This window comes from Labrus mixtus, chromosome 15, assembly GCF_963584025.1.
Source record: "Labrus mixtus chromosome 15, fLabMix1.1, whole genome shotgun sequence".
In the NCBI taxonomy this organism is placed as follows: domain Eukaryota; kingdom Metazoa; phylum Chordata; class Actinopteri; order Labriformes; family Labridae; genus Labrus; species Labrus mixtus.
The window spans coordinates 13,871,149-13,897,790 of record NC_083626.1 but is presented as its reverse complement, the minus strand read 5'-3'; the positions used below and the strand labels follow the sequence as shown (position 1 = coordinate 13,897,790).

The 26,642-nt window shown below is 40.4% G+C and overlaps 2 protein-coding genes across 2 annotated transcripts in view; one reads left to right on the top strand and one right to left on the bottom strand.

The window, feature by feature from the left end:
* The window catches only part of rpl10a (ribosomal protein L10a), a 199,148-nt gene that overhangs the window by 64,245 nt on the left and 108,261 nt on the right, over positions 1-26,642 (top strand). The gene's annotated exons all lie outside the window — the stretch shown is intronic.
* dip2ba (disco-interacting protein 2 homolog Ba) overlaps positions 1,661-26,642 on the bottom strand; it is a 45,940-nt gene continuing 20,958 nt past the window's right edge. Inside the window, exons 3-38 of the mRNA XM_061058605.1 lie at positions 25,286-25,441; positions 25,046-25,171; positions 24,629-24,865; positions 23,712-23,840; positions 22,815-22,934; positions 21,630-21,827; positions 21,235-21,326; positions 21,029-21,139; positions 20,620-20,743; positions 20,190-20,299; positions 19,674-19,776; positions 19,280-19,344; positions 19,077-19,170; positions 18,416-18,535; positions 18,175-18,289; positions 17,085-17,224; positions 16,834-16,970; positions 14,687-14,767; positions 14,472-14,599; positions 14,262-14,376; positions 13,865-14,066; positions 13,618-13,730; positions 11,752-11,832; positions 11,457-11,580; positions 11,225-11,346; positions 10,597-10,708; positions 10,072-10,181; positions 9,124-9,254; positions 8,848-9,016; positions 7,606-7,776; positions 7,245-7,306; positions 6,849-6,906; positions 6,677-6,751; positions 6,252-6,426; positions 5,785-5,908; positions 1,661-5,059 (exon numbers count right to left, since the gene is read on the bottom strand). Coding sequence (XP_060914588.1) covers positions 4,807-5,059; positions 5,785-5,908; positions 6,252-6,426; positions 6,677-6,751; positions 6,849-6,906; positions 7,245-7,306; positions 7,606-7,776; positions 8,848-9,016; positions 9,124-9,254; positions 10,072-10,181; positions 10,597-10,708; positions 11,225-11,346; positions 11,457-11,580; positions 11,752-11,832; positions 13,618-13,730; positions 13,865-14,066; positions 14,262-14,376; positions 14,472-14,599; positions 14,687-14,767; positions 16,834-16,970; positions 17,085-17,224; positions 18,175-18,289; positions 18,416-18,535; positions 19,077-19,170; positions 19,280-19,344; positions 19,674-19,776; positions 20,190-20,299; positions 20,620-20,743; positions 21,029-21,139; positions 21,235-21,326; positions 21,630-21,827; positions 22,815-22,934; positions 23,712-23,840; positions 24,629-24,865; positions 25,046-25,171; positions 25,286-25,441 — 4,583 coding nt within the window. The 3' untranslated portion in view covers positions 1,661-4,806. The remainder of the gene's footprint in view (positions 5,060-5,784; positions 5,909-6,251; positions 6,427-6,676; positions 6,752-6,848; positions 6,907-7,244; positions 7,307-7,605; positions 7,777-8,847; positions 9,017-9,123; positions 9,255-10,071; positions 10,182-10,596; positions 10,709-11,224; positions 11,347-11,456; positions 11,581-11,751; positions 11,833-13,617; positions 13,731-13,864; positions 14,067-14,261; positions 14,377-14,471; positions 14,600-14,686; positions 14,768-16,833; positions 16,971-17,084; positions 17,225-18,174; positions 18,290-18,415; positions 18,536-19,076; positions 19,171-19,279; positions 19,345-19,673; positions 19,777-20,189; positions 20,300-20,619; positions 20,744-21,028; positions 21,140-21,234; positions 21,327-21,629; positions 21,828-22,814; positions 22,935-23,711; positions 23,841-24,628; positions 24,866-25,045; positions 25,172-25,285; positions 25,442-26,642) is intronic.

Genomic DNA, 26,642 nt, shown 5'->3' with positions numbered 1-26,642 from the left:
TTGTATATTTACAAAAATGGTAAAAAGATATACTTATGCACTTTTAAATGATTTTTAATTTTTTATGGAAGTCATCTCGCGACCCCCCTCTTGGTGGCTGGCGACCCACCTTGGGGTCCCGACCCCCACTTTGGGAACCACTGCATTTGAGTATAATAAGTATAAGTATTCACTTACAAGTGTACTAAAAATAGATAAACACTGTAATGGAAGAAATATAAATAATACTGGAAGTGAGCTTTTTGGTCATTATTTAATGATGCAACTTGTTTCCAAGCAACGTGTGATGTCATGATAGTGTGTCCAAGTAGGCCTAATCTGTGAGGTTTCAGTGCTTAGGCTTTAGGGTGGAGATTGGGATCAAGCCAGAGTCTGCTGCAAAAAGTCTGAACACAAAACTGATCCCAGGTCTGCTCAGCACTGCTCTGAAACACACAGGTTCCGTGTGAACTAAATCATACTGATATAAAGGTACCGGTATTTAACCATCAGGATTAATAATGAATCATGTTTCTTTTTCTATCTTAAATATATTTTTTAGTTTGATCATAATTACCAATGAGATAAATTAGACTTTTAGATATTTGCTTGTTAGATGGTGCCAGACACTCACTCTGACTGAGGGTCTCTAAAATAAATGTGAAACATTCTGCATGAGTTTGAGCTTATTTCATACAAGAGAATTCTGTGTTAGTGTTTTCTCTTTATTAAAACTGAAGGTGTACTTCACAATGCAGGAATATAATATAGGGTGAAGCTGGAGATAAGCGAGAGGTTTGACTCAATGACTCGTGTGTATACAAAAGATGCAGGAGTACTAATAAAGTAGTCAAGTCATCAATGTAGTCAAGTATACAAGTGTTTATAAAATAAAACAGTAAAATATAAATACATTAACGATTTTAAGGGACAATGGTAGATAAGTTATTTGTTAATGAATATATAAAGATTTTCAGCCAGATAGTCAGGAAGAAATATACAAAGGCTTTTTTTTCTCCAAATCTGTTTTCTGAATTTATTGTTATTGGTATAATTTTTCAGGGCAACACAATTCAGAAGCAGGTCCAGCTAGTATTGCAAAAAAAAGAAGGAAGATAATATTTTAAAGAATTGTTGAAAAAATAATTTTCTTAATTGAATTAGAAAATGAACAATGCATCCATTATTTCTAATCAATCAGAAACTAGCATGCTCTACTATTCAACTCCAGTGTTACTTACACGCTCAAAACAACTCAGGCGAGTTTCAAGTCACTGACAATAGAAGTATATATATTAGAGCGAATGGTTGATTGTTTAATGGTTAGTGTATATAGACATTAATTCATAAGTTTAAGTTATTTGTTTGAATAAGCAAATATCACATGCCAAACCAATAAACAACCTGCCAGACAGTAAAAGACATCTTTAACTTTTTATCAAAGAACAACCTTCATTATTTCTTCAAATCTGATGTTAGAGAATTAGAAGTATATATTTGTAGAAATATGACAAATCTAGGCAGTGATGACAACATAGAGGGAGAAAATGTCATGTTTTCAGATAAAGGATTTAGACTGCCACCTAGTGGAATGAAGATGCATTTTCCTTCATTGCAGCTGCTGATCCCTGAAGCTGCAAAACAAAACTGTTTTGAAGGAAATCAAGAAACAGTCGAACTATTTCTGACAAAGGATTTTTTTATTTGACATGAAACACATCCAATGACAGTGTGACAGTGTTTTTGTCAAGTAAGACATGGTGTTAGAAGTTATCGCACCATTGACTAGTTCAGGATGTCTTTGCTGCAGCTCGACAATGCATAGTGAACAGACAGTCGTTGAGGTATACATTGTGGGCCCTTGAGTTTTTTTTTTGTGTTGAAGATCCAAATTTTTATAACCTCACATGTACATTTACATTTTGTGCTTAGAATAACTTTGGAGGTTTGAAATGTACGTCATTCTGCACAACATTTAAAAAAAAAAAATGAAATAAATATTAAAATGGAAATGGGGAATATGTGGAGTTGCATTGTCCATAGTGAGAGTTTTCATCAGATATCACAGCTGATGAAAACCCATCAAAGAAAAGTATTATAGAGCCGAGCAATGAGGAGGATGTTCATAAATGTTGGCATGGAGAAAAGAATGACTTATTTTCACACAAAAAGGGCATCCAGGAATAAAAAGTTCTTTGATATGACATTGGAGGACAAAAGTCTGTCAACTTTCCCTTATTAAATAGCACCAATGACTATTGAAAAGGCTTCAAGGCCAATGTGAAATTATAAAACTTTATTCAAACTTGTCGTAGTGAAACAGTAGCAACAGAGCAGTTATCACACACAGCAGCTCAGAAGCTTCACTTACTTTTTTCATGAGTAACTCTTATCGTGCCACACGTACTGGCTCCATTCATGTCATCAGAGTCCAGCACTGAATAAAAAGTGGTTTATTGACGTGCTGCTTCTAAATCAAACCAGGCGTTCGCAGAAGAATTGTGCAGTTTTAAAGAAAGATTACATCAGGAAAATGTTGATGAAATCCCTACAAAATATATTTGATTCCAATTTTGTATGGAAAGAATTCAAATACAGTGGAGGCGACAAAAAAAAAAAGAATGTTTCTGGGATCATTTTCTTACAAAAGACAAACATTGTTTTACCAGAAAAGCCAAATATCACTTACACACACTCACACGCTCACACATGGACACACACACACTCACACACACACAGAAAATGATATTGGGAAAGTGCACATTGTAACTGCCAAAATAATTGGAAAGATTGTTTTTCTTTCTTTTGCAATGTGATAAATCAACAATGCAGAAAAATGCTGTCAAGTATGAAAAAAATCAGTCAAGTTCTTATGGACAAAGTTCATATCCATGTACACATTTACATTAACACCAGTAATACAGTATTTGACCTCTAAATTACAGTATACAGACAACAGCCTTACCCTCATTTATGACCTCCATTTTTTAAAGGAGGATTTGCCATTTTTAAATCACAGGTTGCTAACTGATTGTTGTTCATTCCTACTTTTGTTTTATGTTCTCACTGTTACTGACATTCAGGTAAGGTTGGGCTTAATGGTTATAATGAAATGAGAAGGGCATGACTGAAAAGTCTTTGCAAGAGAAAAAGACACCCCCCCTCCCTATAAAGAGGATATGAGTGTGTTTTTTAACTGACTCCATGTGAGAAAAAGGTGAAATAGTTCCTTTAAATACATTAGAAACAGTTCAGCTGCAAACGAGAGATTATGCATTAAAAGCACTGAAGTTCCACAGGGTTTAGTAAGGCAAAGTTTTGTCCTTTATCTTGATATCTGGTTTGTAAGAAATCCAACAGTCCATAATAATATATGTCACAATGGTGCAATAAAAAGGCACTGACCTGCCTTCTGCTGATCTACGTCTAATCAGCTGTGATGCTCTGAGCCTTCTCTGCTTTTTCACAAACAGAAAGCTTGCAGCTTGCTTCAGTTCAAGTCAGGAAAAATCATTATTATCCTGTCAAAGCTAACCGAGAAATGTCTTAAAAAATTAAATGTCCACTCCTATTCAAACCGTCCTAGGAAGAAGACGGAGTATACTGTTTCTGTACAGTACTTAATGGAACTTTCCACAACTCAGGCCACTTTCATGACTTTAAAAGAATGTGAAACTGAGCAGTGTCTATGTGCTTACGGAGACCACATGAAAAGGTTAAAAGCTCTGAATGGAACACGATAGTAGTTCCCTGGCTGAGTATTTGTGTGTGTGTCATCTGTTGTTAACAAAGCTTAAAAGTCAAGCTTCTATCTGCTTCCTCTTTGAATTTGTCCCTCTTCGTTGACATACTCTGCACACTTACACTGCCTTAACTCTTCTACTGCAAATCAAGTTATTTTAAAAACTTTATTAGTACTCTGAAATCATAGGAACGTTCAACTCGACCAACTCCTATTCCCACTGATCATCTTCAACATCCAGGTTTTTATGTTTATGACACAAGGCTTTCTTTCTTTCTTTCCACCAACAACTTTTTTCAAGTATGTTTCGTTTGCAGGACATTTTGTAACGTTTGATTGCCAATACAGTGACGATAGGAGGTGAGAGCCACTGTGCACCTGGTTGGAAGGTGATATGTCAGGTTTGCCTCCTTGTGGGCTGCACTTGCTGGTGGCACTTTTTAAAATACTGACGTAGGCTTGCTCTGGTGAAGCAGCAAAAACTGAGGGGCTGTCCCCTCGAGACAGGGGGTGGACTCAGTGGGGCAAGGACTTAAAGTGCAAGAGGGGAATGTTCCAGCTCCCCTCAGCAGTTCCAGTGCGCCATCCTGCCTTCAGAATAAAAGGGGGGTTTAGAGCAAACATAAACAAGCACACAGAGATGAATGGATAAAAAAAAAGGAATGGAAGGAGGGGGAGGATTTCTTTGACTTGGGTTTGTTATGAAATATGTCTTTAAAAAACAAGGAGAAGTTTGATGCACACAGAGGATGAAGGTCATTTTTCTCCAGCTGACACATGGATCTAAAATAGAGGAGAGAGTATTCCTCTCCCTTGTTAGTAATCTAGTGAACCTGGTCTGCAGTAATCAAGCAGGTGGAAGCAAAGAAGGATCCGTTTCTGAGAGAGAAGCAAATTTCATCACAGCACGTGTACTGCTCTCGCAATCCCACATTGTTTGGTGTTTTTTTTTTTTGTTTTTTTTTTAAAACGTGTGTCTGAGGTTTAACTTTGGGGTCTCTTCTGAGTGCTCCCCCCAAAGTCCTTCTCCCTCATGTCTGTCCTCGGAGCCTGGCTCAGTTTTCTGCATCAGATAAGAAGGGCAATCACATATTGTAGGCCACGTAGATGGGGTCCAGTTGGTCTGCCAGGAAGGAGTCCCGCAGGTGCATCCTCTGCTTCTCTCCTCTGGAGTTTATGGGAATCACCCCGGGGTCCACGATGACCACCACCCCGACGATGAGATGGTGCTCCTCCAGGACCACGTTGGTGACCAAGGGAACCAGGTCCAAGGCCTCCTGCTCCGAGCCGCTCAGCTCCGCCACCACCACCAGCAGGTTGGTCCATGTAAACACAGCACTGAGGGGGGACGACGACAAGAGTTATGTCACATGTTTTTGTATGAACTGCAGGGCCAGTGAGTGTGTAAAGAAGTGCATTTTCAGGTCACTAAACTTGAGTATTTACTTTTCTGACAACTTCATGCTTTGTTCCCAAACAACAACACAGATATCAGTAAATTCAACCCCTTACATTTTTTACTTCTTTGGCTTTAACACATTCTAGGGGAATTATCACAAATGCTATTTTGCACCATTGCCTTCTCAATGCAAACATTTATTTCAACATAAATCTATTGGACAAAAAAGTAGAGAAAACACCAGTCACTAACGTATCCATAGGTGAAGTTCATGCATGACAGACAAGACATGGCAAAAAACAAGATCAATTTAGTATCATGAGGAAATATCAACCACTAGGAATCAGTGTCTTGTGATATGACTGTTACTATTTATAGCAACATGAATGAAAGTGAACCAGCACACACTGCCTTAGATTTTAGACCAGATTAAGAGCAGCAGACAACAGCACACTTATTGCACAGTTTGAATTGTTTAAGTGAAATAGCCTCCAAATTATGATGTATAGTTCAGTTAGCTTTGCACAGACACACCTGGTACAAATGTCCTTCAGTACTTTGACTTTTTACCCATATATCTAAACTTCTATTTACCGGTAAATTAAGTGTGTTTTGCCTCCTCTTGATGTCCTGAAAATGAATAGTGCCAATGAAAGAAGCTCACCTCTCTGCGATGCTGCGGTGGGCTCTGGACACGGAGGTCTCGATGTCAATGGGGTGATAGCGTAAGCCCCTCAACTCCAACGTTTCATCCAGAGAGCCCACAACAAACAAGGCATCATGACGATCTGTGGCACAAAAGAACAGTAGTCATCCAGTTCTTTTGGATAAGGTGATACTTCATATCTTCAAAGACAACGTATTTAGAGTTTTTTCTTCCATACTGTTCATGCTGTGGTATGTATCCCTGTTATCTCTGGTTATATTTTTACCACTCATATCAATATCAGATTCATGTTTGTTCTTTTTGCAACGATGCACCTTTATTTTGTATGTTTAATTCCCTAAACAAGTAAACATACCTCACAGCCTGATATGATAGCATATGTTACAAATATAACCAATCTAAAAACCCAGCCAAAAGGACCAAAACAAATCACTGATGTCACACTCTTTTAAATGTCCTCTCACCTCCGCTTGCATCCAGGAGCTCAGTCCTCTTGATGAAGCCCAGGTAGCCGGTCCTGGCCCACAGAGTTTGGGGCTCACCAAAGCTCAGTCTGGTGTTGAAATGATCCGCCTGCAGGCTCTCCTCCCCGTAGATTGTGTAGTAGCCACTGGCACTGTGAGGGCTGTTCACCCAGATCTAAACAAAGACGACACGAGATGGATGAGGCTGGCAGCATTTAATTTTTGAGCTTATAAACTTTAATTTATTATTTTAGTAATTCTTTCTCCCTTTCTTTTTTTCTTTTCTTTCTGGGATGTCTCAATTCTGAGCAAACACGTTTTCATCTGATTCATTTGCCACTCCATTTGTTTCAGAATCATAAGAAAAGAATTAAGGGGTGAAATGTTTGATTATCAACATCCTATGATCCCCTATGCCCACTCACCTCCCCAAGATGTGAATCTCCTAGTGGGCCTCTGGTCTCTGGGTTAACTATGATGACTCTGACTCCTGGTAGGATCTTTGAGGACAAGAGGATATGAAGGTTTAGTTCATGGATGATACGTCTTATGAGCATCACTTACATTAAGTCTTCTAAATCAGTAATCGGTACTTACAGTGCCTGACTCCATGAGAGGAAGACTCTGTGGTGCTCCTCGTTCCACCAGCCTCACCCTGACGGACACCCACAAAGGACAGCAAATCAAATATTCTGTATGCTCTGACCGGCAAAGTTTGGTTTGACCAGTCTGGTCATGTGAGAACAATCATTTTCTGTGTTTTTGCAGATCTTGTGCAATATGGGTAATGTGGAATATATGTTGTGCTGCTCTGTATTGGTATGTGCATGTATGTTTATGTGCGGATGTGGTTTTTCTATTGTTGTTATTTATTGATTCGAGTGGAAGCAGCTAAATGTTTGGCAGCACTGTGAGTCCAAGACAAATTTCCCCAAGGGGACAATAAAGTGTATCGTATTTTCTTTTATTGTTCAGCATAGTTTCCAGTCTTACCTGTCATGGCGCAGTGACTTCATGTCAACATAGACAGTGGAGGGGTCTGGTCCAGCAGTGCCCTGAAAGAGAGAGAAAAATAACATCGAGAAATCTGAGGAAAAGTAACTAAAGCTGAAGCTTCCAGAAAAGTTTTGAATTAATAATATTTGTTAGAAATACTTAACAATGGGAGAAAAAAAAAGGATTTGTGGATTAAAATAAGTCAAATATGTGTGGCGCGGTTGGTTAGCTGAAACTGACTAAACGTGTTCTTCTTCAAACCACACAGACAAAAAATACTCAATTTATACATAATGGGAAATAAAATATGCAGAGGGACAACTGAAGACATTGTACTTTACGTCTGTGTGAAACTGACCTGCAGGCACATGGCCAGGTTGACCCTGGACCCGAAGGCGGTGCTGACAGCACGCGGAGACAAGCCGAGATCTTTGAAGAGCTTGGAGAAGGACTGCGTGAGGGAGAGGCGAGGACGCTCCTCTGCTATCACCACACAACTCCGCACGCACGACAGATTCAGACCCCGGGCCTGGAGACATGCACAGCTGAAGGTTATTCACAATTCTAACAGTTGTGTGTGATCGAGCCGGATACAAACATTAACTAGGCATGAATGGACACAAGCTTTAAAAAAAAATACTGAACAAACACAAATTGAGTTCAACCACAAGAAAACTTTTAAGTAGACATAATCCTCAACATGTGGTCCATACCTACAGTCAACTTAGTAAGTATGAGATTTGAGTCGCATGATCACATGAATGTGTCACACATATCCTTGAAGCACATGTCAATTACATAACTCCTATCCAACAAGTGACCCAAAATGCTGCTGCAAGACTGCTTTGTAGGTCAAGTAGCACAACTCCCATTCAATCACTTTATTTTTCCTACATTGTCTTACAATCAATTTCAGAATTCTTTTAAAGATCCTTGTTTTTGATTATAAGGCCCTGCATGGTCAGGCACGTGGATACATCTCTGACCTGCTCCAACCCCACAACCCCCAGAGGTTCCCTCAGGTCTTCTGACCAGAGACTACTTGTTGTCTCTCAAGTCACCTCCTGGGGATTGTGACTTTGGATTTGGGCTCTGACACTTTGGAACACCCTTATACTGCAACAACGCTCTGCAGTTTCCTCTGATGCATTCATAAGGGAGCTTAAGACGCATCTTTTCAGACGGGCTTTTTAACATCTGACGTAGTTTGTACAATCGTAGTTTCACTTACATACAAGTCAGCAAACATTTTCTGCTTGGTAACTAACTTTTACATGGATTCCCATCGGTTGCATTCTAATATATAATAGTCTAGTTTCCTTGTTCACATTAGCAAACAAATTATGAGTTGCCCTCTGGGTGCTTGACTACAGTATCGACAATGCATTCCTCTACTGTAGCATCACATCACTTTTGCATTCATTTCAAAATAAAAATATTCAATTGGACAAGTAGTCTTTGCAGCAGAAAATATTTCTGTGCACAAGTTGAATCGCTGTGTTGTTAGAGTGAAGACAGAAATAACAGATCCTTTTTTTTTTTTTTCAAAGGGGAACCACTCGCCACAGGATTATTTTGAGAGTTTCAGTGTGATTCTGACCTTCAGCATCTCTGTCTGGGTGCCCAGGCCTTTGGTGCAGAGCTCCATGACAGAGTAGGAGCAGAAGGTGTCTCTGATCTTGTACTGACTGAGCGTGCTCAGCCACACAGGCAGCGAGCACTCCAGCTCCAGGGGAGGGATAAGGATGGACTGGTGACCTGAGTAAACACTGAGCAGAGAAAATACACTTGCTTAAGCATCAAATAGAGGAACGGCAGGTTGTGTGAAATTTGTGTGTGTGTGTGTGTGTGGGGGGGGGGGGGGGGATTGTGTTACCTGGAGAGGCACCACAGGACAAAGCCAAGGCCACAGTACGGGTCCAGGCAGATGGCTATTTGGCGTGAGGAGTAGAGCTCACACTGCAGCTTGATGGAGCGGCACAGAGTACTTATTGCAGCATGAGACATCTGACAGGAAACAGACAGAAACTCTAAAATAAATGCTGTGTGATTTCATCAGACCTTCACAATAAGAACAAATTCACCACAAGTTCTGTTGCTACAAATAAGAAAAAAGCACACATGCTGTTCACCTCCTGTGCAAGGATTCTGTCAAATGTCAAACATTTCAAAAACCTTTTCAGGAACACATTTAACAAATTACATTTATTAAGTGATGTTGATTTATGTGTGAGACATCAACTTCCCCTACATCAACATTTCATCAGTGTTGCTCATCACATCTCTAACTAACACTAGACGTTCAGTTCATATTTATTATTCTTACAGGAAAAATCCTTTCCAAACATAATTAGGAAAAACATAAAAGTACAATAAATATATAACTATAAAAAAAGAACATCTTCTCCTTATTTGTCTTTCTGACGCCTTATCGCAGTTTGAGTGATGGTGATTCAATATCTTTTCTTTACTGTAAAGGCTGCGCTCAGCGTTTCTGCTCCAGAGGCTTCACCTCATACTTATTATTATATTACATATTGACTGACAGTCAAACTAAAATATTGATCCTATCTACACATCTTGAACATAAATGATAGACCAGTACAAAGGATCTTTTCTCTGTCAACAGACTGATGTGAAAACTGTCTACTGTAGTGTCAACCCCAAGACATCTTTACTCTAAAGTCAAAGTAGAGTAAGTACGTAGAGTAAAAACGAGCAGAACTCATTTGGGACCTTAAGCCCCTCAGGCTAAAGAGAGTATCACTTTCAATGAATCAAAGTGATTGCTTCATATTATATGGGACTTGTGAGAGGGATTTACCTTGACTCCTGTCAACATGCCTGTGGTGGACACACTGAAGTCCAGGTAGGCCAGCATCTCAGCTGTGGGGGGTTTATAAATGTGCGGAGGCCGCTTTCTCGGGAGATCATCTGAGAGAAGAAGGAAGTAGAGTTTAGTTCTTTTTCTTACAAAGGAAAATAAATATCACTGTTTATTTCTGTTTGCTATAAGGAATGTGCTCCAACCTGGTAACTGTTTTTTTGTCAAATATGTTTCACTGCAGATTTCAAAAACCTATGGATGTATTTTCCATTCATCACACTATCTTTATCATGTGCACTACTACTCTAATCCCAAGCAAATTTGCACTATACTTTTACTTTTAGACAACCTCTCTTCAGGATTAAAAATTAGACAAACAGCATAAGGCGTCAGATTGAGAGGATGACCCTTTGAAGTCTCAAGTTTTGTGCTAAATCCATTCACCCCTCAGATATGTGTCATAAAAGCCATGAAGTTCTAACACATGTGGACAGCTGCTTTACATCATGCTTAGCACCACACCTGTGTCGATGATGGTGGGCCACGTCTTGACGTTGACACTGGCAGCAGCCTCCCTGGACCTGAGGATCCTCATGAGAGGTTGAGTGGTGAGGATGCAGGCTGCTTTGCTCACCTGAAAACACACAAGAAGTTTATTCATGGCCACAAAATACCATACGTTAACAGTGACAACTGCTACAAATTCTTCCCTTAAGCTGCCAAAATGAAAAGGCATTTCATAATTGTTATTGTCTAGGGGAATCAGTTATAAGGATCAACAGCATAACTACTTTGATCAATCTGCTGCAATTCAGTTACTTTCTTTCAAGCACTTCAGTATTTATTGTAGCTCACAAATCTAATGCAATAAAACTCAGTTAAGCCAAATCACACAGAAATGTCCTACATGCATGGATACAGCTAAGTATGAAATATGTTTGCTTTGTGCTTTAGGTGCCCTGAACCTTTAAAAGCTGTCTAAGATAATTACTTATGTAAAGATATCTCTATTTGTTGCACCTGACAAAGACTCTATACTAAATATAAGTAAGGTCAGACTGGGTAACACTTTGTAATATAACCATGTTCCACTGTTCTTCAGAAGTTTAGTTCACATTTGAATGACACAGTCCCAGTGGTGCACACTTACGTCTATGATCATACGGACGGTAGGGAGGGTGGCAGGCAGGTTCTGTGGGTGAGGCGGCCTCACCGTCACGGGGATGACGCCCGCATACAGGCAGCCATAGAAGGCAGCAATCAGGTCGATACCTGTGGGATAAGACAGACAGAAAACTCATTAACTAACATACGGCAGAAAACACATGAGGAAATGGTGATGATCAATGTTGGATATGTGTGTACAGTATGTGTGTCTTTACCTGGTGGGTAAAGCAGCACCACATTGTCTCCCGTGTTGAGGCCCCCCCTCTCCATGAGGGTGGCTGTTATTTTCTCAGCTCTCTTGTGCAGTTGAGAACATGTGGCTGTGCACACTGCCACCCCCTACAGCACAGAGGAAGAACAGCTGCACTCACACCAATAAAATGGATCCCCATTATTTGTGCTTTATTAGTCTGTATATTATACGCTCAAGTTGTTCTGTGTGTGTGCGCGCGTGTGTGTGTGTGTGTGTGTGTGTGTGTGTGTGTGTGTGTGTGTGTGTGTGTAATCTACCTTGGCATTAAGCAGCACATATAGGACATGGTCAGGGTCAGTTTGTGCTCTAAATTGCAGGGCTTCAGACAGGAACTGGTGCTGTTGAAGAAAGTGTGTCATCACATGAACATTAACGCTGGACTGACTAAAAACATCTACTGCATGCTTTATTCATGTATGAATATTATGAATACATAAGCTGCGTCAGTGGCAAATAATAGATCATAGAAAAATGACCAGCAGGTAGAAACGCAAAAGCTAGCCTGAAAACAGTCAACACAGCTCCACTTCATGTCTCATCAAAACAACAGCCAAAAATAAGATAACGTCAGATAACAGATACATTTGTTCATATTTCCAACACACTCCGTAGGGGGAAAAAAACAGAGAACAGAAACCATTTAGAGAACCTCAGAGATAATCTGTGACGCTTCTGACCTCTCACACACAGAAACACACAAGCACACAACAGGAAATGTCCAGAGATTATTTTTGCCAAGTGCAGGGTCACGCTGGGACCATCTGCACCTGGTGGGAGGCAAATTGGTGGCTGTCAAAACTAACCAGCCTTTCAAACAAAGGATCCAGACAATTCAAAGCTTTGGAAGAGAAGTTTCCACTCCAAAATAGTTATTCGGGGGAATAATCCACTCAGTGATTTCACAAATAAGGAAACGGGTAATATTAAATAAAGTCTCTGGATGTGTTGGATCGATAAACTGAGGAACTGGACAGATAACAGGATTGAAACAGGAAAGAGAAGATATTCTTCAAAGGCAGAGGCCAAACTGAACATCCATTTATCAGACGACACATGAAAAGACAACAAATCTGGACAACAAATTATAGAAGCTCGCTTTGACACATTGCTTGCCATATAAATATCACTGACCCGAGCCATCCTGTGAGTCAGACAACAGGTCAACAGTCATATCATGCCCTGACGTCTCACCAAGCCATGCTACACGAGGGAGCATCACAGTGAACACAGCGAGCAGAGGTGCACACCAAAATGGTTCAAATCTCTACTTTTTTTTTTTTTTTTTACAAGATATTGCTATAGTGCCTTACAGTTAATGATAACATGGTGATTGTTCATAATTATGTTCTAGAAGCCTCAATTATCTCAGAAAAGCAAGAAGGCAATCAAGTTTAATTCACTTACTGCAGATACATGTTTTGTTTTTTTTTAAATAGAGATTGTGGAAAGTAGCTGTTTTCCCCAGCCCTAGAGAACAGCTACTTTCCGTTGTTCGAATGTATTACTGTCGATTAGTTTAGTGTGCTGACCCCTGCTGGCCAAGAAGCCAGCCTGCACAGTGCAGAAGCACATCTGGCTGACAGAAGCAGAAGAAGCACAGTCCGGTGGGGGCCAGGCTCGAGCCTTACCATCATGGTGGGCCACATAGAGAGCTAAAGCCCAACTCAAGTGAAGTAAAGGCAGAACAACAGAGTGTTTTATATTAGCAATAGCATCCATTTTCAACTGACTGATACATGATCGTCTTCAACATACACTCAGAAGAGCATTTACAGTTTGTACATCAGATTATTTTGTTAGATTGAAACTAAAGTTTTGTTTCTGTTAATGTTCAAGCAAAGTGCAAATTATTTTCCTGTCATCATTCAGTTTAGTAACACTAATACATTGTTAGAAAAGCTGGAATCATCATATATTTGGAATTACTGCGCTATTAATTCTTCATTTGATTATCAAAAAAGTTTCCAAGTACAGTGACAAAAAAAAGTGAAGCTCTTGAAAAGCCACTCATAAACCAGGCTCAGCTCCACATCTATCATTAAGCTTCTGATAAGGGTTCTACATTTCTGATAACTGGTCGGTGTGATCAAAGCGTGGTTCAGATTCTTCATGGCAAACAGTACCTTTCTGATCAGATCCTGGTCCTCCACCACACCCAGCTCTCTGCCTGTAGCCTGGGCGATCCGTTTCCCTGCCACCAAGTTCCCAACCAGCATAGAAGCAGGACCCACATCCACTGAAAAGACGGAGGACAATCAGAGAGTCAAGATGTCACAAACCACATAAATAATGACATCATTATCCAATACTTCCATTGTTGCTCTGGTGTTATATTGTAAGCATTGGCATGTAGAGTCTGAAGTGGTCTACCTGGTTGTTTCTGGCGTGGTTTAGGCAGGTTGGTAACACAGGTGTGTGGGCACATGAGGATGTTACAGGGGTGAAGGTTCCCCTCCAGAAAGTTCTGTTTGGTTTCACAGATGTGGATGCCTCCAAGAGGCGTCTTTGGGAGGGTGTTAGCTGGGACGAGTGCAAGGCAGTACAAACCAACCTGATGGATACTGTCAATGGCCTGTGCAGATATAATAGTATATTAAATGCAAAATTAACACTGTATGTCATTACATTTCTTTATGAGAAAAGGCTCATATGGAACTGAGGTCATAAAAAGGAGAAAGGTAACAAAGGATAGTACATATTAAACCATCAAGCTTAAAAAAATATGTGTTTAATATTCACACTTTGTGATACTTTGGATTGAACTTACCTGCAGAACTCGACTCATCCATTGGAAGCTGTCCTCCTCACTGGCGTCAGGCCTCTGCTCTGCCACAATCACTATCCTCTCGTCATAAAACACTGTCACCGAGAACACCGCGATCCTGCATGAATGACCACAGAGAAATTCAAACTCACACGATTCAGACAAACACACAGCAAGAGGGTGCACGAAGGAACAGTGATGTCAGTGTCTCACCTCCCCCTGTAAACTGTTTTCACAGGCTCCACAGCCAGGGCCGTGGCCACAAGGTCGTCTGCATTGTGCCTTCTCCCGCTCACCATCAGCAGTCCCTCGTTCTTCCCCACAACAAACACCAGACTGCCCTGTGGAGCAGACCAAAGACTGAGCAAGACGCCTCATTTCTTCAGAATAAATGAAGACAATCTTTTTTTTGTGTACTCGCGCTTTACCGGTCCAACAAATCCAAGCAGACCAGTTCGAGAGAAGGGAATTTCTCCAATGGGTGCTCCAGCTTGGTTGACAGGAATCACCTGAAAATAAACACATTAATAAAGCATTCTCCCAAATCATTACAAAACTCCACATTTTCTCCAACATTATATTCGGTATGCAAAAAGAAGTGTGAGACTGCAGTTAAAAGTTTAGTTCAGGGTGTTTAATTACAACCCTAACACTCTGTGTAAAATGTAAAGATAAACAGAACGGGATGTTTTGTAAAACGCTGAAACCCCATATATGATCAAAAATAGCACATAGAAAAAACGTAGAAATGTCATTGTTTTAGGAAAATGAAATGCCCACTGTGTATTTGATGGCAGCAACATGTTTCAAAGACACTGGGAAAGGTTCATGTTAACAACCCTTTAGCATCTTTCTCTCTTTTAACAACACACTGTAAGCGTTGTGGGACCTGATGGGGGCAATTTTTGTCGTTCTTGCTTAGTGAAGGGTTTGAGCTGTTCAACAGTTACGGGTCTCATTGTCTTATTTTACGCTTCACAGCTCCAAACATTTTGGACGGGTGACAAAACGGGACTGCAGGTAGGCCAGTTTCACACCCAAACTTCTTCAGAATCTCTGAACCTTTAAATGACGTTAGTACTAAAGACGATTCAATCCTCAAATTCATTGCATGTTAAAAAACATTATTCTTTGCATGTTACACTACTTGCCAGCACAGTCTTTCACAGAGTGGTGATCCCCTCCCCATCTTTACTTCAGAAACACTCAGCCTCTCTGGGACGCTCTTTTTATACCTAATCATGTTACTAACCTGTGGTCAGTTAACCTATTTAACTGTGAAATGTCCGGGTGTTTTCTTGAAGCATTTCACATCTTTTCAGCCACTATCCAAACTGTTTTGAAAGTTATTGGCATCAAATTCAAATTGGGCATTGCACTTTTCAAAAACAATAACATTTTTCAGCTTCAGTATCTTGAATGTTGACGTTGTAATATTTTCAATCAAATACGCAGTTTCAATGTTTAACAAATCATCACTTTCTGTTTTAATTTATTTACATTTTAAACTGCCCTCCGAGTGTTTTAGGGATTGGGATTGTTAATTTAAATATTTGAAGGAAAAAAGTATTGTGCAAAAACACTCAGGGACGTGAGTATAAAATAATTATTGAGGATAATTCAGAGGGAATAATATCAAAGGTTAAAGCCTGTTTTCAGTAAAAGAGAGAATCAATTCAAAAGGGAAAAGTCATGATGGAAGTAGCACCATCTAGTGGTGATCATAGAAATCTGTGTTTCTTTCACATCCATTATTAAACAAGTAAACAGTGTACAGGTTTCAGGATGAACCGGGGATGATCACAGCATAAACTCAACATGAGGTGGAAGACCTGCAGGACTTTTTGCCAAAACGATAATCATGATTATTTTAATAAATGCTACAATGACAATTATTTATCACAATGATTTATACAGGTTGGGACCAATTTCTATTGTTTATTCTAAAAACATCTCCTGCACTGCTACTTGACATTTGCCAGAGCCCCATTGGGCAAAAAATGTGCCCTAGGGGAAGGTGTTGGATATGTGTGGTCATATTATCGATAAAGTGGAGCCTCTTTACTCTACACTGTGTATTCTTAATATTTACCCTGATGACTTTGTCATTTCAAGCTACTGTATATAAAGTCTATGCCTCATGTTTGTTTCAGGGAGGCTAAACGATGCACTGCCAGCTCTTAAAGGAGAAAACATCCTACAGAGCCTCCAAGTGATTGAAAAGAATGACTGTCAACGACATATTTTGTAAAATATGGAACTTTCTTTTTCCAACTTTCTAAACACAATGACATTCAAAGCAAGGTTTGGACTGATGAACAGATCTGAATGTTAGTCAGGCTGCTGTGTTTGACATTTTCCTTTCATCTTTTCTTTCTTCTTTTATCACATGTATTGTGTTGGTTTTAGTGATATACAAGGGTTTTATTTTCTTACCAAAGACAATAAAGAGTTTATTTTAAAAGAAGTGTACCCTGGCATTTTAGTTCCACACTGTCCCCTAACAACACAATTATAAACATCGACACTAGCAAAACACATCAAGCACTTCTGTAGTTTTTAATCATGGACAGACCTCGAATGTGTTCTTGGTGACACCAGGCAGGCCGTAGTACATGGTGCCTCCAGCCCGAGAGTTGATCACAATCTCTCCGATTTCATCAGTCTTGCACAGCTGAGGAGGCCCGTCTGGTTTCACGATGCACATCAGAGCTGAAGCAAACAAAGAGGTCAGAACATAAACATTCTCAAAGTTAAAAAATGGACAGAAATATGTCAGCTGCTGTATTTTAGAAGTGACAATTGAATCCAGCTTTGTTAGCTTACCTCCTGGCATGATGTGGCCCACATCCTGAACAGTGAGAGCGGAGTTCTTGTCCTCTGTGTTTACGCGGATCACGCCGTGGCTCAGCCCGCCCATGGACAGGATGGCCCTGGCTGGTAGTGGGGCTCCCCGAGCACCAGGCCTGATTTGAGAAAAGAAGTGAGAAAATCACATGGGAATACATTTAACTTTATTTCATCTAAAAGATGTTCAATGCTTTAATGTAGCCATGATTCTTCATTTAAATTATGAAAAGTCCATAAGTCAGAAGTGGGATTTTTTTTAAGGACTTCAGTAAGCACTGAGGGGCCAAACTGATTCCAGAACTCATACATTATTTTATCTGAAAGTCTTTATTTAATGCCTTTCCTTTAATTTCATGCAACATTCAAGTTCTTCTGCAAGTAGCCATGATTCAGGTTAACTCTTTCTACTTCTAATGTCTTTTCATTCAAGTCACTCATCCCTAACATCTTGTGTGGTAGGGATGTAACGATTCACTCAACTCAGGACACGATACGATTCTCTCACAATTTATTTTACAAAATGAGACTGGAGACAAATTATGACTGAAGATTCCTTTAGGGGCTGCAAATCTACTTGTCAGTGTGGTTTGACCTTTTAATGGTTTATTTTTTTCTCACAACAAGGGGAAGTGATCTTGCCATTGTGGTGTAGGCTAAATGCTGCATCACATTGGTTGTGCTGTTTGTGTAGTTCCCTGTCTTCTTGCAATATTTGCACACAGTTTTTGTCTTGTCTGTTGTCTTCTCACCTCTTTCATTTTCTGTCTCGGGGAAGACAAAATGTTTCCACACCTCCGATTTAAAAGACGGTAGTGCAACCTCAATTTCAAAATCTTGCTCTGCAGCTGCTGACGCTCACCATATTATTGCGATTAATTTTTCAGAGTACCGATGTGAATCTTGACACCTTTGAATCGATTTAGCACGATTTTACGATTAATCTTTACATCCACATACAAGATGGTAAATGCTTCGAAAAAGCTTCTCTGGTTAACTGGAGGCAAAACGTCCCTATTTTTATATGAGCTCGTTCTTTCCAGAGCATGTGAGTATTCAGATGTGTTACCTGCGTATGGCCACAGTGAGGGCTTCAGGAGAGGTGGCGCATGGACAGATCACCTCAGGCTTCAGACCATGAGACTGAAAGACATTCAGGAAGGCATCACAGGACGACACAGACCCTGACAACAAACAAGAGAAGAAAACATCAATAAAACAAGGTAGAATAAGCACACATTCACATGTTACATCAGCTGTGCATCAAACTTCTTTATTGAAGAGACTATGATTTTAAAAATACGACTCACATGGGTTTGCTCCATCGGCCACAATAAGCATCCGTATGGAGGACAGGTTGGTGTCCCTCTGGTCTTTGTGAGCCATCATGGCCCAGTGGAGGTCACGGCACTTTACCAAGGCCACACGTGCTACCAGAGGGTAAGAGGAATATGTTGTTTATGGTGTCCAAAAATACTGTACTCACTGTTTGTTTCATTTATTGGTATACAGCTTTTTGACTATTCAATTATGTGGTCCTGTAGGAAGTCATTACATGTGTACTTCTATCATTAAAAAAATAAAAAAAACCTTCTAGAAAAAATATCCTGTTTTTGTATTCTCTTAAATTTAATTCATATTCTGTCGATTAAAAACGTTGCTAAAAAATCTCAAACAGTAATCAATCTTTCTTCTCAGACTTTTAGTGAATATAGATCACTAAGTGATCCTTTTATTGCAGCTTCTCTTATTATAAGAAGTTCATGTGTTATTGTATTTAACCTGTATTAACTGTGATATGTTGTGTTTTTACTGTATGGCTGCATAGTGCAACCAAAAGACACATTTCTTCCATTTACACACAATGGATAGACAATAAAGTATGTTCTACTCTTCTCTTTTCCAACATACATGTTTTTAGAAAAAAATAATCTAAAATGAAAACTGGAATATAAGAGTAGTTGGCTGAACCTTTGTGGATGTGGACCCTCTGCACCCAGGACATGGGACATGCTTTCATGACAGCATACGGCACTGTGATGGTGTGGATTCTGTTCATGACACTCTGGAAACAAAAAAAGACGCCATCATTGCCACAACATGCCAAAACATACCAAAAATATTACTGTTAACTTGTGTGGATATGCTGTCACATTTGTTGTTTTGGATCTCACCGTTAAGACGCCGTGCCACATGCCCATATCCTTCTTACAGTCCAACACATTGACCAGCGTCTCTCCTAAGACAGTGAACACACTAAGTGAAAATATGCTCAATCATCAGTTTACTGTGTATGCACAAGTGGGTTAGTTCCAGAAATGTAATTTTGTGCTTCATTAGAGTGTGTTCTCTCTATATGATCCTCAGTTAATCTTCACTGAGGTACCTCTCTTCTTTGAGCCGGAGAGGATGAAAATAAATTATGAGGAAGGCTTATGATGAAATGTGCTTAAGAGCTGAGCACTGTTCAAATTCTAAAAATGATTTTCTAATGCTCAGTTTAAAGCTCTAAGGAACCTCACCCTAACAGACATGAAGAGAGTTAATTAAGTTATTTAGAGAACTGACCTTCACAGTAGTTACAGGCCTGTGACAGGGCTTGACAGTGAGTCAGCATGGAGATCTTGGACACAGCAACTCCCATCACTGTCCCCTCCTTACTGGCTTTGTACTATGGAGAAAAACACACACACACACAGACATAACCAAAAAACAGCATATCATTAATAATACATACAAGTATATGTAAAGAACTTCAAGAGTCCTCTCGTCATTAAATGTAAACTTTAAACATTAAAAGTAAGAAAATGAAATAAGGAAAAATTAAAAAAACAAATATATAATGCTATATAATTATGAAGAAACTGTATACTTTCAAATTCATTCTAAAGTTAACATTTAGTTATGTTTCCAAAGTTTCTCATGACTGACATTTAAGGCTTTCAGTGCAGTGTTGACAAGACTCAGTCATCCTGTATCTGAAGAATGAAATTCTCTTCAATTTCAAAACATCAGTGTCTAAAAGGTACCATGCTAACAGTGAAATCAAGTTGAAAAGGTGATTTTTATGCCCTGGAAAAGTACCTCTATGTAGGCGGTGTCTGTGTTGGCGGTGGGTATGTGAGGCTGCCAGTCTTTGGAGGGTTTGGTCAGGTACTTTGTGTCTGTGACAACCCATTTCATCCTCGGCCATCCTAGTGACATAATAACAAAAAACACACACAAATAAATAAGCTGACACAAACCAAAAAAACAAGTGTGTTTAGGGATATGGAGCCACACTAAGATGACAAAGGTCCCCTTGCATCCCTCTGGTTTCAAGGCCAAAGGTGAACCGTTAATACAGTACGAGCAGATGAACACAGAGTCATTCACTCACATATTGGGGACAATATAGGCCAGAGAACAAACACTGTATATTCAGCTTAATGAGTCCATATAATGGCTCCCAAAGAGACCAAAACAGAAATGACTGCTGCTGAGTCAGCAGTCATTTGATTAGCATCTGACTGACCTTTGAACTGGATGATCTCTCCGTTTGGTGTCTTGGGCAGCCCTTTGAGACACACCTCACTGGTCAGCGCCAGACTGACGCCACAGCTGCCTAAAAGGAAGCCAATCTGCTGGCTGCCTGCATCCTATGGAGTGAGACATGGCTCAAGACACTTGACACACATGGAAAGGCTACTATACCAAAATGGGACAATTAAAAACAACATGTACTCTAGTTGTCAATAAACTGGTGACATAACTAATCAATGTTTTTTCATACAAACATATGAGCCATTAGGCCTAATTTACATATGTTGCACATATACAGCATCAATAGTTTTGTGATTTTAGTTGAATGTGATATTTCTGTTCTTGTGTTTTTTTCATAATTAACACAGAGGCTTTTATTTTGACAACAGTGACTTTGTTACCTGTCGGGACAGTGGGACCTCAATGGGCACAGGGATGACCTCAGCTAACAGGCAGCCGTAGAAAGCCACCCAGAACATGCCAGGGTCACTGTTTGGATACACTAGAGCCACCTGAGAAACAGTAAAAAGACTTGTTTTATGCGCCATATTTCTTTATATTCATACTTTTACTTTTTCACACTGAGTGGAGACTGACAGCCTCGTACCCGATCTCCAGGTTGTATGACGGGTTCTGTCTTGGTCCCGAGTTTATTCAGAAGTGTATATGCCAATTTCAGACTGCGACTCCATAATTTGCCTGTAAAGAAGGCAAAGGGGAAAAAAAAGAGTTCAAAATGTACTGTTGGCTGTTTGTTTAGCTTTTTTGATGTTGTATAACGAATACAAGATAGTTGAACTCCACAGCCCACTGTAGCTCCACAATAGAGGAGATGTAGGTGTTATTCTGCCCAGTACAATAACATATTTGATTCAGTTGAATCAGCTTATACGCAAGAGACATATCTTATATTTACAACAGGGCCTCGATATCAAAGGAAAAAGAACTTTGGGAAGTGTTTCTCAAAAACCTTCTTTGTTTAACATTTTCAAACCTGCTCACCGTATGTGAGTGTGTAGAGGGGTTTGCCTGTGATATCCAGAGCAGTGAGGGCCGGGCTCTTGGCCTGTGTGGCCCCCCATCGGGCGAGTGCAGCCTGCAAGGCAGGAGGCCAGTTACTGACCACACCGAGGGGCTCCCCCTTCACCGGGATGATTTGTCGTCCCTCTGGCTTCGGGGTGTTGGGGTCTGGCTGGGGCACTGGACGTAGACAGAGGTACAGATGAGAAGTGAGTCAGTAAAATATAAAGATAAGCTATGATTAAAGGTTTAATACTGCAATAAAACTGGATAAAAAAACAATATGTTACAAACATGGTGATAGATTTGTTCAAATACATTTCCCAGGTATAATATTGATACAATAATAATAATAATAATAAAACGTTTAATTTATATCGCGCCTTTCAAGGAACCAAAGGATATTTTACAAAGTGAAGCAATAATAAGGAAACAAGACAAAATAAACAAAAGGATGGGAGTCCGATGAGAAGGCAGAGTTATGAGAGGTTGTAGGCTGTGGTGATAAAAAAAATGGTGTTTGAGCAGTTTTTTTAAATGTGTGCAAAGATGGGGCACTTTAGATGTCTGAGCGGAGGGTGTTCCATGGGGTGGGGGGCCGGGGGTCGTGATTGCTGAAGGCCCCGTCTCCATAGGTACAGAGTCTGGTGTTGGGATTTCGAGATGTGGTGTCAGCTGAAGAAGGATGGAGAGGCAGTGAGGGGCAACGGCGTGGATGGATTTGTACTGTAAGTGATAAGGAGTATTTTATAGTTGATGCAGGATTTCATTTGGAGCCAGTGCAGGTGGATGATGGTCGGGATGAGGTGCTGCCAGGTTGAGGACCCTGGCAGTCGAGTTTTGTAGATACTGAAGCCTGTCCAGGGCTTAGCTGGGTACCACAGAAAGGACTCTATTGCAGTAGTCAAGATGGGAGGTTATGTAGGCGTTGTTAAAGGTTTTTTGCCGCAGAATCAGAGAGCGATGGCCGGAGTCTGGAGTTGTTGTTTTTTTTTTTTTATTTATGAAAGAAGGCGGGTTTGGTGACAGATTTGAGTATGCCATTTTAAATGTAGTAATAGTCTATGTAAGATGGTCAAAGTCTTTCTTATTAATGTTCTTAGTGCTGATACCTATGATTCAGTACTTCAGTTCAAGGGAAATTAAATACAATGCAGAAGTTCTCACCTTCTACAATTTCCTCAGAGTCATCAACAAAGAATTCGCTGAGTGGTGGTCTCTTTGGCCGTTTGAGTGTGTTTAACAGCTGCTGGATCTTGGTGGACACCCTGCTGTTGACAGGCACGCCTGGAAAAACACCAATAACATCCACAGTCACTAATAAATGCAAACACACAACCAAAACAACACGCACACACCCACACATGCATTTTTATTCTAACACAGATCTCTACTTGATCTTACACTCTCACACAGGCAGAATCCTACGCACAAGCACACAGTCATGATCTAAATCAGCAGCAGGAAAGATTCAAGGGGGTACTTGACGAGAGATCGACAGATTGGATAATCTTTAGGAAAACAAATAGGAGGTTCTCTACGTCTAAACCTATAACACAAAACAGGAGAGAAAGACAGGAAGACAGACGCCAGGTTGTAAAGCAAGCTGATTGGGCCTCTTCAGCATCCCTCCCCTTCCCAGGTTTTGATTTGCATTACCTTTTCTTTTTCCTTTTTAAATGAAAGGCAAGACAGGGACAGGATTAATGGACCCAAAAGAAAGAACACAAAATATCTGTTGTTAGCAGGATTCACCACAGTGAAATGAGAATGATGTAGAAGATGATTTCAGTTGAATGTTGGTGGGTAGGTTTTTGTCTTGATTTGACAGCAGTCAAATCATCAGCACATATGATCAATGTAAAACAGAGAATGTCAGCTGCCATGATTAGCACATGCAAATAGTTAACCCTCCAAATCTAAAGAAGATCAACAACCAGATGGCAGAGGCTAAGTTCAGAGTAGAAAATGAATGTTTTACTCTCTCAACACTGGCAGCAAATGTAAACCCTGGTATTCTCATTAATACCACTTTTATACACATCTTGGCTTGTTTGAATGTACCATCAGCAGTATCGAGCATGCTGGACCGGCTCTGTCCACGACTCATGCCCCTGACCGCTGGAGGGAGATCCACCCTGGACCCTCTCTCCTGGGGAGTGGAGGATGTAACATCTGGAGGGACGCTGTTTTCTGGAGAAGAGAAAGTGAGTATCATAAATTCAAAAACTGTCAACCATTACTGTTCTGCAGAGGTGGGTGACTCGAGTCAGACTCGAGTCGCAAATTTGAGGACTTGAGACTTGCTTGACTGACAGTGATAAAAGACTTGACTTAGACTTGAGGCAGATGACTTTAATTTTAGGACTTTTTGGGGGGGGGGGGCAGCAGCAGAGGCTAGGCCAGTGCAACAGGCACTCAGGGCGATTATTGCATTCTATTGGCAATGTTTTTAGAGGCTTTAGCATCCGATTTAAAGTCAGAAAAATAATGATAAAAATGTACAAATAAACTAATAAGGTACAATAGATATTCACATCATAATGAGCAAACGGTTGGTCACTTTAACCTTTTTTTACTGCTTTGAATTTCTGTTTTACCTGGTCGCACCTCCTGACAACATTAGTTGTAATGACAGGAAAATGCTGAATAAATTGTTAGTATTATTATAATCTCTGAAATTGTAGTACAAGAAACAGAAGGGTATCAGGTGTACCACATTATTAAGCTAATATTAAGAAAAACAACTTAAAGATGACCGCTGTCTAAACTGACGTCATGTGGAAACTGGGAATTTTGTCTGACTTGACTTGTGACTTGCTTGACCTGAGCAATGACTTGACTCGACTTGCTTCAGTCTCACCGCAGTGACTTGAGACTTGAAGGTTGAGACTTGCTGGTGACTTGTACATGTGTGACTTACTCCCATGTCTGCGGTTTTGTTTCAGTTAAAATGAGAGATATTGTTCAGCACAATTTACCTATGCGTGTATGAGCCAGAACGTCTGCTAACACAGAAAGAGCAGGTTGGGGTTGGGGCAGGGGCTGGGCCTTGGCCTCTCCATGGGAGAGGGTGGAGGAAGCAGACGAGGATGTGGAGGAGCTTTGGACGGAACGGTTGATCCAGTAATCGGGGCTCTGCAGGGTCTGGGCCAGCACTGCACTGAGAGCTGCCTTCCTGCGCAGTGAGCCCTCATCCTCTGATGCCGAAGATGTATCTGAAAAGAGGGAAAATCCTCACTATTAACTCAGAAATGTACAAATATATTAAGCCCAAAATGGCACGTCTATAATTTTTGCCTTCCTGTTAATCATCTACATAGTTCCTTGCTCTAAAAACACAGATTGTAAAGCAGATCTCCTACTGTTACCCTCTTAATGTGAGAAATCTAATTTACCTGGAGGTGTGCAGTTATCTATGGGAGACTGGACAAAGGCTGAGCGTCTCTTGGTTGGCATGGGCAGTGCCATCTTCTCCTCTTTGTGCTTTGCCAGTGCTGCCTGAACAGCCTCTGTGTGGATGTCTGCATAAACAGTAAACAATAATCAGTAACACAGGGAGAAAAGGAAAAAGGTGAATCTTAACATTAAGATGAGGAGTGTATTTATTTTCTGTGATTAGTGTGTATGCTGTAAACCTGATCTGTATCTGTCGTCTCTGGCCCCTCCACTGCGGTGTGCGCGGTGGTGTCTGGAGGCTGAAGATGTGGAAGGGCCCGGGGCCTCGGGACTTGGGCTGGGGTCAGCACTGTGGCCTGGGGAAAGCTGAACATCTGGCAGAGACAGATCCATATCTACAAAAACAGAAGTAGATAAGAGCACATGCATGAGTTAATAAAAACACATGCCAACAGTATGAGCTACAAACACGCATCATTGGAAAAATGCACAACTGATGCTTTAATACAATTACATCTGAGCACAAGTTTTATATGATACTCCAGGAAGCTCTCTAAAATTGGGTTCACAAAAGAGCCTCTGAGTATAAAATAAGGACATGTACTTTACGGACGCATCTTGATCTGTTTACTGTTACGTGAAACTACGCTAGATTTGAGCAAATCAGTTTTCCGTAAACTGTCCCCCTGTAGGGCCTGGTAAAGCCTCTGAGGAGATGACGGTTCAGAGGAAAAAGGAGGCTTGAGGGGACGGGTGCAGGGGCAGGAGGTGACCTTTAGATCTTCAAAGCTTGCCAAAACCTGTTGTAACATTCAGGGCTAGCTGTCCACAACACAGTGTTACCATGGGAATTGAATACCAGTATTGAAAAGGAAAACTTCCCTTCGAGATTTTGATCAATTCCATGACTAATACAGGCTACAGCGAAAGTAGCAGGGAAGGAAGTTATGTTCTGCAATTCATTCTTCAGTGACACATCAAGAAGGATTTTTTCATACTAATGCTAATGTGTTGTGATTTTTCCTGAGGAAACGCCACACCCTCATGCGAGTCATCTGACTGTGAAAAACGAAACAGCCTACAATTACGCACAGAGGTGACAGACTCAGTAAACCACTGAAACTCTGGTACTTCCATTTTTTTTAAAACTGTTTAGTAAGATAATGCTCTGCCATGGCAAATTGTGTTCACGCTGTGTGTTAACTCTGAAGCATTCAGTGGGTTGTTTTTACTATTCTGGGGATTTGCTTAAGTTTTCTTGCAATAAAATAAAGCTCTCAGATGTTGCAGTATGTTTGGCTACTATATATGCAGTACCACGTCTGGCCATTAGAGTGCCACAGAAACCCAGACATCCTCTTAAAAACTTCCACAAAGAGATTTCCCCTGAAGAGTGGACTCTAAGAGAAGTGGCGTGTGGTTTTTACAACTGAAAATAAAAGTCACACTTACAACCACACTCACATAGTTGTTCTTTTAATGTCATCCTCTGTACAGAAAGTAAGCATGCATTTGCTAAGAACAACCGTCTGCACACTGAGGTCATAAATTGACAAGTACTTTCCCAGCTGAGAATTCTTACAGAGACGTTTAGGG